The following is a 13,707-nucleotide window of genomic DNA, read 5'->3' on the forward strand; positions in this document are numbered from 1 at the left end:
CAGAACAACCCATAGGGTTATTATGAAGATGGAGTGAGTTGGCCCATCTGATGGGCTGACCCCTGGCCAGGAGATGTTCAGCAAGTGCTAGATCCTTCCCGTTGGTCCTTGAAACACTCTAGATGAGAGCACAGCAAGCTCCAAGAGGTAGAAAAGGCCCTGGTGAATCTATTCATATGGTGTTGTTCCTGAGTGGTGACCCCCACAATTGGGCGGTCACCAGCCCAGTCCAGGAATGGACACCAAAGCTCACTATTCACAGCTGTGGGCAGGTAGAGCAAGTCCCAAGAAGAATCAGGACAAGGAGGGTGAGGCTGGCAACTGGCCTGTGAACTGACTGGATCTTCCTAGAATCCTCAGCACCCCCCTTCCCTGAGAGGGGGTAGGGGGTCAGTTGACATCACTCCAGAGCCCAGGGATGGAGACCCCTCCTCAGCAGCAGCCCAGCCATCTTGATGCAGGAAAACTGGAGAACAAGTGGAGTCCCTGCCAGCCCTAACCCCTACGATGAATCACAAAGCTGCCTTCTTATAAGGATACCAGCATGACTTCATCTTAACTAATTACGTCTGCAAAGACCTCATTTTCAAATAAGCTCACATTCTAAGGTTCTGGGTGGGTATGAAGTCTAGGGGTCACTATTCAACCAAGTACAGAATCTGTGGGAACAAATCAGAAGTGAAATGAATAGTGAACTGCAGCCCAGAACATCTTCTGCTCAAATCAGAACAGCCCAGAATGTCTTTTTACACTGTACAAGAAGCAGTACAAAATAAAGCAAATGATTTCTATTTCTGGAATGAAAACCAATTTAATTATTCTAACAAAAAATATGAATAGGACTCAGAAGTTGTGCTGCGGGGGCTTCCCTGGTGGCGCAGTGGTTAAGAATCCACCTGCCAATGCAGGGGACACGGGTTCGAGCCCTGGTCCAGGAAGATCCCACATGCCGCAGAGCAACTAAACCCATGTGCCACAACTACTGAGCCTGCGCTCTAGAGCCCGCGAGCCACAGCTACTGAGCCTGCGTGCCACAGCTACTGAAGCCGGTGCACCTAGAGCCCGTGCTCTGCAGCAAGAGAAGCCACCACAGTGAGAAGCCCGCGCACAGCAACGAAGAGTAGCCCCCGCTCGCCGCAACTGGAGAAAGCCCGCGTGCAGCAACGAAGACCCAATGCAGCCAAAAATAAATAAATAAAATAAATTTTTTTAAAAAGTTGTGCTGTGAACAAATTGGGCTCAGATGTTATGATGTAAAAAATTGAAAATGCTAAATATATTTCATCAGAATGGTAATCTTGTTCTGGCAAAGCTCATTGCTCTGATAAATTCTGCAAACCCAGTGAGCAAAATAATGAAAAGAATACCTTAAATCTGTTTCACGTAGGTTTTTGAAATAATAAAAATTCTGGAAATGTAAAAATCAAAATTATATCTATAAAGCAAATGAGAATATTCAGAAACTGCTATCAGAATTTTTAACACAATCTAGTGTATAGTTTTAAACAGTTAAGTATTTTTAGACATGAAATTAATGAATTTCAAAAAAGAATAAAAAAGCATGGGTGTATCACTGTGACCTAAATTAATGGTCCTACTTGTTGTAAAATGTAACTATTGAAATAAGAAAACAAAATTTGAAACTATTTCCCTAACATGTATTTTTAAATTAAAATGTAAAATTCAAGTCTTCAAAAATAGTCACTTGTTTTTGTTCATCTCTTAAAGGGGAAGGAACATGTGAAATACTATATCCAAATGTTACTGTCCGTGCTTGAGAAATATGGTTTCCATGATGTTTCATGAAAACCTTACCGGGTTTTGTACAGAGTAGGAATACTAGAGCAGGGTAGAGAGGAAGTCTGGGAAATCTGGAGTTTCAGCCAAGATTTTAGAAGCTATTTCTAGACAAGTGCTGTCGGGCAGGCACCACTCCCCTCCTCTGGACTGGGTGGAGTGGCTCATCCTCCCTGGAGGACAGCTTGTCCAGAGATGCCTGAGTGGTCCTAGGCACATCCCCCCCCAGGCCCGTTTTCATGACTGAACAATGGAGGGGAGGGGTAAAAACCCAGCTCCCTGGCCACAAGATGGACCAAACCCCATGGCACAACTCACATCCCACATCACTCCATGGGAGCAGACAGTGCGTCAAGTTCAGCTGAACCCTCATCTTTGCTTAGTTGCTTCCCGTGTCCTGTTCTACATGCCAGTGCCCTTCCCTTCTCCTTCAATCACTCCCTTGGTAAATCACATGCTCAAGAATTCCACCTCAGGCTCTGTTGCTCAGGAACCCGTCCTCAGACAGGTGGTGTCGAACCCTCTATAGTCACCTCTGAGTGATGTAATTAAAGATGTGAATAATGTCAATCTTAAAGTATTTTCCTGACAAACTTAAAAAAAATTTTCATACTCAAAAAAGCTTCTTTTTTTGTAATTTTAATTTATTTTTGGCTGCTTTGGGTCTTCGTTGCTGCGCTCAGGCTTTCTCTAGTTGCGGCCAGAGGGGACTACCCTTCGTTGCGGTGCGCAGGCTTCTCATTGCGGTGGCTTCTCTTGTTGTGGAGCATGAAGCTGTAGGCATGCGGGCTCAGTAGTTGTGGTGCACGGGCTTAGTTGCTCCGCGGCATCTGGGATCTTCCAGACCAGGGATCGAACCCGTGTCCCCTGCATTGGCAGGTGGATTCTTAACCACTGAGCCACCAGGGAAGTCCCAAAGCTTCATTTTTTAAATTTAGCTTTCTGACTCCATGCTTGTGCTTTCAACACTTCCACAACGATTTTCCGCTCCTCAATGAGGAAAGCGTGCTTGATCCTGTCACGGACACATTTAGCACACATGGAACCAACACAGGCCCGGCTGACATGTTTTTTTGTTTTAGACAACCTCATAAGAACTTTAGGTCTCATGGCACGAACTCCTCGAAGTCAGCCTGGGCACACCACATGCGAATTTTGGTGCTTTCTCAACCTTCTTGGTATAAAGGTAAACAATTCTGTTACCAGGGGTTCGAGACAGCCTGGTTTTGTTAGAGGCTGTATCATGGAACAGCCTATGACGGCATGTCAAATGCTGGATCATCCTGAATGCCTCTAGATACCATCCCTGGAAGAGGAAGAAGCCTGACAAACTTTTAATTTACCTTCTTTCATCAAATAAACATCAGAAAGAATTAAGTAATATATCTCAAGACTTGGGAACTGAGACAATGAAAACTGGAAGGCCATTGGACCTTATGGAGAACTTGCGGTGCTACAGCCGCACAGTCTGGAAACTATGAAGCCTGTTCATTTTAACGGAAATGGTAAAATCTTTGGAAAAGGAAACATTTTAGGGAGTTTTATGCTTAATTAGGGATATTCTAACAGAAATTTTAATACTTTTATTTATTTATATTTTTAAATTAAAGTATAATTGTCTTGTAATATTATATTCTATAAGTGAGATAATATGGTATTTGTCTTTCTCTGTCTGACTTATTTCACTTAGCATAATACCCTCTAGGTCCATCCAGTTTGTCGCAAACAGCAGGATTTCATTCTTTTTTATGGCCAAGTAATATTCCATTGTGTATATACATCACATCTTCTTTACCCATTCAACTGTCTATGGACGGGTTAGGTTGTTTCTGTAGCTTGGTTGTTGTAATAATGCTGCAATGAATATAAGGGTGCCTATATCTTTTTGAATTACTGTTTTGTTTTCTTCGGAAAAATACCCAGAAGTGGAATTGCTGAATTGTATGACAGTTCTATTTTTAGTTTTTTGAGGACTCTCCATACTGTTTCCCATAGTGGCTGCAGCAATTTACATTCTCACCAACAGTACATGAGGGTTCCCTTTTCTCCACATCCTTGCCAACACTTGTTATTTGTTGTCCTTTTGATGATGGCCATTCTGACAGGTGTAAGGAGATATCTTATTGTGGTTTTGATTTTCATTTCCCTGATGATTAGTGAGGTTGAACATCTTTTCATGTGGAATTTTTAAAATTATAAATCTATAGTTTTATTATCATGTGGAGATTTTAATACTTTCAGATTTACAAGGTTAGTTTGATAAATGAAAGAGAAGTGGAAGATGCTATAACAATGAAGAAATATGGCATGACTTCTTGTAACAAAACAAAATAAAGTATCAATTCCAAGAGAAAATATAATACTTTAAAATAAATTATTATATAAAAATACATTTATTATTTGAGGGCAAAAGTGAAAATAAATGAATTCTAAAGTCATTTAAATTTATAGAATCCTGACACTACTAAATGGTATTTGTAAAGTTCTGTGGAAGGATAAGTGAAATTAAACCAATGGATTAAATGATTTTTTGTGATTTAGAAATATAAGATAACAGAAATTTTGGATATAGAAAAATTTCAAACAACATTATAAGGGCTGGAATATTTAAAAATTTTATCATTGTTTTTGTTCATCAGGAGTTGAGGATTTAACACCAGGAACAACCGGTGTGAAGAGAAATTCTCAATTTATCGAGATTACACATTATCCAATGGCCACCAGTTTCAAGGAATTCACTGGAAAAATTCAAGGCAGTTCCCCATGTCCAATCATCCTGGAACGTGAGCCCTGTTTCAAAACACCATACCAACTATTTCTAAAAACCAACAAAATTTTGGAAATTATTAGAATAATTTATTAAAGATTTGCTCAAAAATTTATATCACTTGTTGAGTAGTTTTATAACATCTTAGTTTATTTAGAGATAAACTAGGGGTGGTAGAATATATTTTTAAATATCTGATCCATGCATCGACATATATATTACTCTACTGGTTGTGACATATTTAATAATATCTCTGCACACTTCATAGAGGTTTCATAAGGATTAAATGAGATTATCAGTGTAAAGCTCTTAGACAACAGAAAGCCTAACCTTACCGTTTGTTTGACTATATCTCTTGTTATCAAGCTTATCGATATGGTGAATTATTGTGGACCATAACAATGTGGATTTGCCATGATTTGGGCCCTAAGGAATGTGCCAGGTCCATGGATGAACTTTTTCTTTTTCCACTTGAGACTTCATAGCTGATTTGTTGTGTAATCTTTGACAGACTATGATCCTTTTCCGGGGCCTTGCTAAGGTACTCCTAGCAACGTTTACTAACAGCTCTAAGTAGCACTTCTTCTGGTTTCCTTTGCTGTCTCTGTATCCAAGCTGTGGTCTGCAGGCTTCCTGCGCCAGCTGAAAGTTCCACACACAGAAATGCCCCAGACACGTCAGCTATTCTAAAGACCCCCCATCTTCTGGGCATGACAGTTCTCGGGAACCCAGCTCCACCCTCTGCTCAGGCCAGGATGGATGAGATACTCCTGGGAAATGTCAAAAATGAAACCTCTGATTCCCTTTAGCAGAAATTTCTGGCGTTAAGGGTCATCCCACCAGAGATTAAACTTGTGGGGTTCTTTAGTGAAAGAAATTGCCACCAATATCACCGTATGAAGTCACCGTCAAGCACTGAGTGCCATCTTTGTTAGAAGAGTGGGTGCCTGAGAAGTAACTTTTACTGTCAGAAGGAAATAAAGGCCTTTTATGAACTGAAGGCTAAATAAGATGATTTGCTTCCAGACAGTGGCAGCCAGACAGGGAGGAAGTGGGGGTGACGGCAGCAGGTCCTGGTCTGCTCAGACCCCCAGTAGTGGCCAGGTGTGAGGTTGGGAATGACTGACCACCACGGGCTGGACCTGGGGAGCCCGAGAAAGGAGCACTAGGAGTGAGTTAATACTGGAGGTTGGATGATCTGAAAGAACCTGCACCTCTGTGTCCCCCACAGAGAGGGCACCTGTCCACAGGAATGCAACAGACCTACAGGGCCAACCCTCAGTGGCAACAAGAATCAGTAACCCGGGATTCCCTGGTGGTCTAGTGGTTAGGACTCCTCACTTTCACTGCGGAGGGCCGGGTTTAATCCCTGGTCAGGGGAACAAAGATCCCACAAGCCGTGCAGAGAGGTCAAAAAATTTAAAAATAATAATTAAAAAAAAAGAAAAGAACCAGTAACCCAAGTGGCCCAGCCTGATCACAGCTCCCACCACTCGGGAACCCCTCACCCCTTCCCACTCCCCACTTCAGGCTGGCGACAGCAAAAACATGCATCCACTTCGCAGAGTCAGGAGAATTCTGCACTGCAGAGAAGTGAATCACTAGTTACTTCAGGGTTGTGATTTAGAGACCCTGAGACTGCTTGGGCCCTTGTGAAAATTCAGAGTCCCAGGTTTCATCCCCAGTAAGCCTGGAGTGGGGCCTAGAAGCCAGCATTTAACACAATCAGGCATTTCTGCTGCCATGTTTCCCTGTGTCTCTCTACACAGTCAGTATTCCTTCCCAAGACTAAACCAAACTTCCACTAAATTCCTTTGGACACAGGCCATATCTAGAAAGAGACGATTGGGTGGGTTTGCATAAAGACAATACTTTTTCTTTTTCCCACTGTCCAGCTTCCCTGCCAGCCTGAATTAGAGGCAACCTGTCACATCTCTCTCTGCCTACAAGAGCTCACAGAGGAGCACAGGGTCACATCAACCAGTCATCTTATGTCAGCCTTGTCCATGCAACTCCCATTTCTTTAACTTGGTCAAAAAGGAGAAAGTTCTTGGGCTTCCCTGGTGGCGCAGTGGTTGAGAGTCCCCCTGTCGATGCAGGGGACGCGGGTTCGTGCCCCGGTCTGGGAAGATCCCACATGCTGCAGAGCGGCTGGGCCCGTGAGCCATGGCCACTGAGCCTGCGCGTCCGGAGCCTGTGCTCCGCAACGGGAGAGGCCACAACAGTGAGAGGCTCGCGTACCAAAAAAAAAAAAAAGGAGGAAGTTCTCTATGTGACTCACCAACCCCGGAGCCCACAAAGCCTCCTTTGCCCTCCTCCCCGATTTCATTTAGGAGAACGTGGGGGCCATTTGAACAGACTGTTCTTTGGGGGCATTTTTCCTGCTGTCAAGTATAAGGCTCACTTACCATTTTGAAGCTTGAATCTCCAAACCAAAACAACATGTGGAAAAAGAGTTTTCTTATGTTCCTTTTCTCTCTTTCAGTTCAGAAGGCTGCACTGGATTGTGAAAGAATGAGAAAAACAAATGGTAAGTTTCATTTACTTCTCTCTTGTACTAAAGCTGTTTTCACCGAAACGGTGAGACTGTCAGCTTTAAATCATGCGCGTTCATGAACAGGTTTTTCGGTGCTTTCTGATGAACAACCAAAGGGAGAGTCGTTTCTATGACCTACTGTTTAAAATGAAGTGATTTTAGCAAGGGAGTTGGAGAATCTTTCCTGAGACTCAGAGACAAAATACTGAGATTTTTTTTTTTTTACAATGTAATGGTTCCTTCTTTCTCTGTTGTTGTTTTTTTAATTAGAAAAATCAACACATAATTGTTGTAAAACAAGTCAAGCAACACTAAAAATATATCCTGGGAGGCAGTTTATCACCATAGAGCTAGGCTGTTGTGGTCCTAACCCTGGTTCTACCGTTTTCCAGCTGGCAGCCCGCGCGCACGAGGAAACCACTTAAAGCTTAATTTCTATCTTCTGTGAAGTGGGGAAAATAAAAGCACTTTCCTGGGAGGGTTGTTGTGGGGACTGAGACAAGCCATGCGCCTCAGCACAGAGCCGAGTGTATGATGAACCATCAACAAATGCTAGCTCAGGTCGTTGTTGTTACTATACTATAAAATGTGAAAGTTCTGTTATATCCCCTCAATCCCTCTCCCCTCTCCACTTCCAGAAGCAATCACTATTAACAGTCCTTTTTGTTTCAATATCATAGTAAACAAACTCTTCTGTGACCTGTCCTTTTTAAAATTAACAATATATCCCAGACATCTTTCTAAGAGGAACATTTAGATTTAGTTCCTTTCTTTTCAACAGCTACATGGCAATTCATGATAGGACTCAGCCATAATTCATTTTTTAAAAATAATTTTTAATATCTTTTAAAGTAATTAATTAGGTTGTGCCAGGTCTTGGTTGCAGCTTGCGGGCTCCTCAGTTGTGGCACGCGAACTGTTAGTTGCGGCATGCATGTGATCTAGTTCCCTGAGCAGGGATCAAACCCAGATGCCCTGCACTGGGAGTGCGGAGCCTTAGCCACTGCGCCATCAGGGAAGTCCCACGGCCTAATTCATTGAACCATCACCCCCTTACTGGTTGTTCCATTTTTTTTCTTTGTAATAGAAACAATACTGCAGTAAACATCGCTGTACACAACATGCTTTGTGGACACATGAGTGTGTGAGAGCTCATGTAGGATAAAATCCTAGAAGTGAAATGGCTGGGTCCAAGGGCATGTCCATTTGAATTGTTACAGATACTGCTAAGTTGCCCTCCCCACACGCTGAACTGGTGCATGGTCACCAACACTGACCACGCACATGGGTAAGTGTGAGTTTCCCACCCTCTCAAACAGTGGATACAGTCAGTTTTTTAATGTGTCACTCTGATGAGTACAAAATAATATCTCCATGTTGTTTTTTTAAAAATTAATTAATTTATTTTTGGCTGTGTTGCGTCTTCGTTGCTGTGCGTGAGCTTTCTCTAGTTGCGGTGAGCGGGGGCTACTCTTCCTTGAGGTGTGTGGGCTTCTCATTGTCATGGCTTCTCTTGTGGAGCATGGGCTCTAGGGGTGTGGGCTTCAGTAGTTGTGGCACATGGGCTCAGTAGTTGCGGCTTGCAGGCTCTAGAGTGCAGGATCAGTAGTTGTGGTGCACGGGCTTAGTTGCTCCACAGCATGTGGGATATTCCTGGGCCAGGGCTCGAACCCGTGTCCTTTGCACTGGCAGGCAGATTCTTAACCACTGCGCCACTACCAGGGAAGCCCTCCATGTTGTTTTAATTCGTGGTTGCCTCATCACTCATAAAGTTGAGCTTCTTTTTCATGTCTGTTGACTGTGAAAGCTCTAGTACACCCATATAAAGGACACTTAGGGATGGCTATCTGGTTGGAAAGAGAGGCAAGGTCTCATCTTGAAGCTGAGCTTACATAAGGCTGAGAAAATATTAATTGTCCAGATCAAAGAGAAGGAGGGAGGTTTTGGCATTTTTGAGGGGTCTAAACCCCTCCTCCACCCAAGCCATCCCTCAGCCCCAGCACTATTTCTTCTTTTGGGAATTACATATTCAGATTATTTGCCCATTTATTTGATTATCTTTTTCTTATTAATTTGCTGTTGGTTTATGTATATAAAAAGAATACTATGCTTTCGTTTATGTTTTAAGTATTTTCTTCTAGCCTTTTACACCTCTTAATTTTGCCATAGAGGAGTTTAAAGTTTTAGGATTGTTATTTTTTCTCTTTTCTTTATGGCTATTTCGTGTGTCTTACTTGGAAGACTTTTTCCAAGCAGGTGATATAAAAAACATTTCCCTATTTTCCTCTTTTTTTTTCACTCACAAGTGAGTAAAGGTCACTTCTTAGCAGGTCCAGGGGTCTCAGGATGTCTTGGGGACATCGAGAAGAGAGGAATTCACCCAAATTCATGGGTACTGAAGGTACAGTCTTGTGACAAGTTGCTGACTTGGCTTCTTAGCCTCAAGAGGCTATTAAAAGTCTAATCTGGAATTCCTTATAAAAGTTCCAGCAAAGCAGACTTAAAAGACCTACATGTTCAATCTACTCTTGCTGCACTGATATCAATAATCAGGCCAAGTTTAATGAGACCAGACTGATTTTGCAAACTAATTAATCTTCAATTATCTCTATTAAGAATGGGGGTGGGGGGCTTCCCTGGTGGCGCAGTGGTTGAGAGTCTGCCTGCCGATGCAGGGGACACGGGTTTGTGCCCCGGTCCAGGAAGATCCCACATGCCACGGAGCGACTGGGCCCGTGAGCCATGGCCGCTGAGCCTGCGAGTCTGGAGCCTGTGCTCCGCAACGAGAGAGGCCACAACAGTGAGAGGCCCACGTACGGAAAAAAAAAAAAAAAAAAAATGGGGGTGATTGTAGGGAGAGAGCTCTGCTTCAGTAAAAGTACAGCACACACTGTGGGGTGTCGAACGGCCACATCTCGTTGTCAGCAGTTAACATTTCCAATTTCTCTCCTACCCTTCTGACTTGGAATCACGAAAAATGAAAACTTCCCTACAAGCTGAAGCTTGACAACTTAGTATAAACTTCAGAGAAATCACACAGATTACATGTGGACAACCTTGGTAATGCCGGGGTGGGGGCTGCTCAGAGTTCACCCAACGCCACGGCCGCATTCCAACTGCGACCCAGGAAAAGCAGCAGAACTGCCACCACCTGCCCTTGCCCCTCCCCCATACAGGGAGGCACGGAGACCACCCTCCTGGAAGTCCCCCCAGCTGACCACCCTCTGGACTCAGACCAGGCTGGACAGTTGGCTTTTCCTTTGTTTCTACAGAAGTACCTCCCATTAAACGCTGATGGCTTTGCCCTTACAAAGGCCTCACTTTGGCGGGACCCCACCCCCAACATCGCCTCCTAAAATGAGACACAGCTGCTTAACAAAACTGACCTATTCTCAGGGCTGAGAAATTGGTTCAATGAGGCACGGAGCAGTTCACAGCTGTGAAGGCAGAAGGCAGTTTGCAGATGCTCCCTATAGCCAAAAAAAAAAAGAGACAATAAGAATAAAATAATCGTAATGGGCTGTGGGTTGAGACACATCAAATACATTTAAATCTATGAGTTCATAATGATTCTTAAACAAAAAATAATAACAATAAAGGGAAATATCTCACTGTTACAAGATGCTAGGAAACCAACTCATTATTTTCAAAATTGGTCAGTAACAGAAGAGAACCAAGTATTTATCCTCCCTTTTCTTTTTTCTTCTTTTTGGCCGTGGGATGTGGGATCTTAGTTCCCTGACCAGGGATCGAACCCGCAACCCCTGCATTGGAAGCACAGAGTCTTAACCACTGGACCACGAGGGTCCCCTATCCTCCCTTTTCTATGCAAACTGTACCTCAGTGTAACCAAAGAGTTGACAAGGGTGTTTCTCTTCAGATAATTACGGATGACAAATGAAGAAGGAAAAATAGAATTGGTATATCACCATTTTGCAACCTCTAACGAAATAATGCTTTCTGGGTAATTATCATCAAAGTCTGCTAACAAACAAAAAGAGAGATAGCCAGACATTCTGTGTCTCCTAATAGAAGTACACCCTACCCCCTATGCTGCATTCTTGCTAAATAAAAGCTAATCTGAATTTCATCAAGCCTCTGACAGGAGAGAGAAGAATATGGAAAGGACAGCATGGAATGTAATTAATGAAATCCAGACCATGGAAAACACTTCAGAGCAAACAACTTGCTATCTTCAACAAATAAAGGGCATCCCTGGTGGTGCAGTGGTTAAGAATCTGCCTGCCAATGCAGGGGACACGGGTTTGAGCCCTGGTCCGGGAAGATCCCACATGCCACGGAGCAGCTAGGCCCGTGCACCACAACTACTGAGCCTGTGCTCTAGAGCCCACAAGCCACTACTGAGCCCACGCACAACTACTAAAGCCCGTGCGCCTAGAGCCCATGCTCCACAACGAGAAGCCACCACAATGAGAAGCCCGTGTACCACAACGAAGAGTAGCCCTGCTCGCGGCAACTAGAGAAAGCCTGCACGCAGTAACAAAGACCCAATGCAGCCAAAAATAAAATAAATAAATTTATTTAAAAAAAACAAAAACAAAGTGCAGGGGGAAAGAAAAGAGACAGAAAGGTCTACAGATGAAAAAAGTCATAAGAAACATAGCAACTAACTACAACAGACCATTATGGATTCTAAAAGAAAAATCAGACAATTGGGGGAATTAGAACACTAGATATCTGATGATATTTTTTAAATATTGTTAATTTTTAGGTGTGATAATGGTATTGTTATTTTTACCAGAGTCCTTATCTTTTGGAGGTACAAACTATTAACGTCCTCCAGCCAAAGATCACCAGGGACACATGTGTAGTTGAACCAAGTTGAGTTTTAAGAGAAAATGCATACCATGGAGTAAGCAAGAGGGCATCTTACAGTAAGATTTGCGTTAGGTAACTTGGAGGAAGATTCAAGGCAGCAGGCTTTACTCTGAATTGGATTCTTTTAGGAAGTGGAAATAATGATATGGTTGGGAATCTTAATAATTCTCATCTAAAAGATAAGAAGAGCAGTGCAAGGCAAAAGCTCTGACTGATAAAGAAGCAGCAGTCAATCATATTGTTTAGAGGGATACTTGGCCATTTTTGTGTTTTGGACCATGTTCGTGTCTTCATCTGTGTTCAGACATGATTATGGAGTCATCTTGTCTTTGTCTTGCTCTAATACGGTCACAGAGTGGCCTTGTCTGGTACTGGTGACCAGTCAGTTCCTAACCAGCACAAAACAGCTTGGTAAGGCTACCCGTCTCTCACTGGGAGAGGCCTCTGTAGGCACTGAGGTTTCCTCACACACTGTCCAGCCTGGCTGTGCAGGGAAGAAATGTCCCCTACCTTTGGGAAGTTCACCAGACACAGAGGGTCTCCACCACCTTGACCCACGAAATGTGGGTAGACAACCACTGAGTTATTATTGATGGATGGTAACAAGGACTTTCTCTTGTGTTATTTTGCTTTCCAGAATTCCCTTCTCCAAATTTGAACTCACAAACGGATGCAGTCATGAGGGGTCAGAATGTATCTCTATCTTGTTTCAACCAGAACAAATCACTGCGGATCACCTATTTTTTGTTTCGGGGTGAGAAATGCCTGAGCATCCAGAATGGACCCATGACTTTTAACCTAACAATCTCAGAAGCCCGTGACTTGGGCCCCTACAAATGCAAAGCCCAAGTTTCTAACTGTTCAAAATACAGTCGTGAGTTCAACTTCACATCTGTCGGTAAGTAGAGTGCTTGTTACTCGGCGGCCCTGTGATTTGGAGGGATTCTTTCCTGTTCTAGGATGGGCTCTCTGTTCTGCTTGTTAACACTCCCTCAAGAGCCTGGCAAGTATGTCACTGAGATCTTTTTTCTTAATAATTCCATTTCACTTTCTCTCCAAATACTTTTGGCTGTTTCAGATAATAATATGCTGATGGCCCAAGGCAAAAAGTATTACATCAACAATTTGAAAAGTTGTTGAGATCTTTTCTAGATGCTTTACTCTAGGATTCTCATTGTGTAGGTAAAAAAAGACTTTTTCTCTTAAGATTCAAATAAGAAGTCTTAGAATCAACGTTGGACCCTGTGGCAAGGGTCTCCAGAGTCCCAGGCTTTTCCCACCTTCTTCCCTTTGCAATGGCCATCAGCCTGCACTCTTCCTGCCCAACCACATTCTTTTGGCCACGACACGCAGGGTATACTGCAGGATCTCAGTTCCCCGACCAGGGACTGAACCTGGGCCACGGCAGTGAAAGCCCAGGATCCTAACCACTAGGCCACCAGGGAACTCCCATCTTCCCACCCCAAGCCTTTCACAACCTAGCATTAATGGCCTCATCCATGAAGGTGACCTTGATAGTGGACTCCTGGGAGAAGGAGAGAGTGTTTCCAGGTAATATATGTACCTGGAGTCTTCCAAACAGAGAAGCCCTGACTTACTGATTGAATCTTTGAGTGATTCTCTGGGTCTGTGCTCTCCAGTATGGTAGCCACTAGCCACATGTTTTATTTGTTTAATTTCAAGTTAATTAAAATTACTTGAAATTAAAAAATTCATTTCCTCAGTCTCATTAGTCACATTTCAAGTGCTCAAGAGCCACAGATGTGGG

At 43.2% G+C, this 13,707-nt stretch overlaps 2 protein-coding genes and 1 pseudogene across 9 annotated transcripts in view; 1 reads left to right on the plus strand and 2 right to left on the minus strand.

The window, feature by feature from the left end:
- On the minus strand, positions 1-6,978 carry LOC149746780 (large ribosomal subunit protein eL34 pseudogene; annotated as a pseudogene).
- PECAM1 (platelet and endothelial cell adhesion molecule 1) overlaps positions 1-10,508 on the minus strand; it is a 93,185-nt gene extending 82,677 nt beyond the window's left edge. The window contains exons 1-2 of one of the 2 annotated variants that reach the window (XM_089901425.1): positions 10,487-10,508; positions 6,973-7,063 (exon numbers count right to left, since the gene is read on the minus strand). In XM_089901425.1, the coding sequence (XP_089757551.1) occupies positions 6,973-7,008 (36 nt within the window). In that variant the 5' untranslated portion in view covers positions 7,009-7,063; positions 10,487-10,508. Of the gene's footprint in view, positions 1-6,972; positions 7,064-10,486 lie in introns of those variants that run through there. The other variant, XM_089901426.1, reaches the window with a different exon arrangement.
- MILR1 (mast cell immunoglobulin like receptor 1) overlaps positions 6,881-13,707 on the plus strand; it is a 26,864-nt gene continuing 20,037 nt past the window's right edge. For 3 of the 7 annotated variants that reach the window (XM_022589171.3, XM_022589172.3, XM_022589170.3), the window contains exons 1-2: positions 6,885-7,094; positions 12,577-12,837. In XM_022589171.3, coding sequence (XP_022444879.1) covers positions 7,007-7,094; positions 12,577-12,837 — 349 coding nt within the window. In that variant the 5' untranslated portion in view covers positions 6,885-7,006. Of the gene's footprint in view, positions 7,095-12,576; positions 12,838-13,707 lie in introns of all 7 variants that reach the window. The other 4 variants (XR_002646774.3, XM_022589169.3, XR_002646773.3 and 1 more) reach the window with 3 other exon arrangements.

Source organism: Delphinapterus leucas, chromosome 19 (assembly GCF_059928025.1).
Source record: "Delphinapterus leucas isolate spDelLeu-1000000601 "Yukka" chromosome 19, BTC_Dleu_Yukka2, whole genome shotgun sequence".
Taxonomy (NCBI): domain Eukaryota; kingdom Metazoa; phylum Chordata; class Mammalia; order Artiodactyla; family Monodontidae; genus Delphinapterus; species Delphinapterus leucas.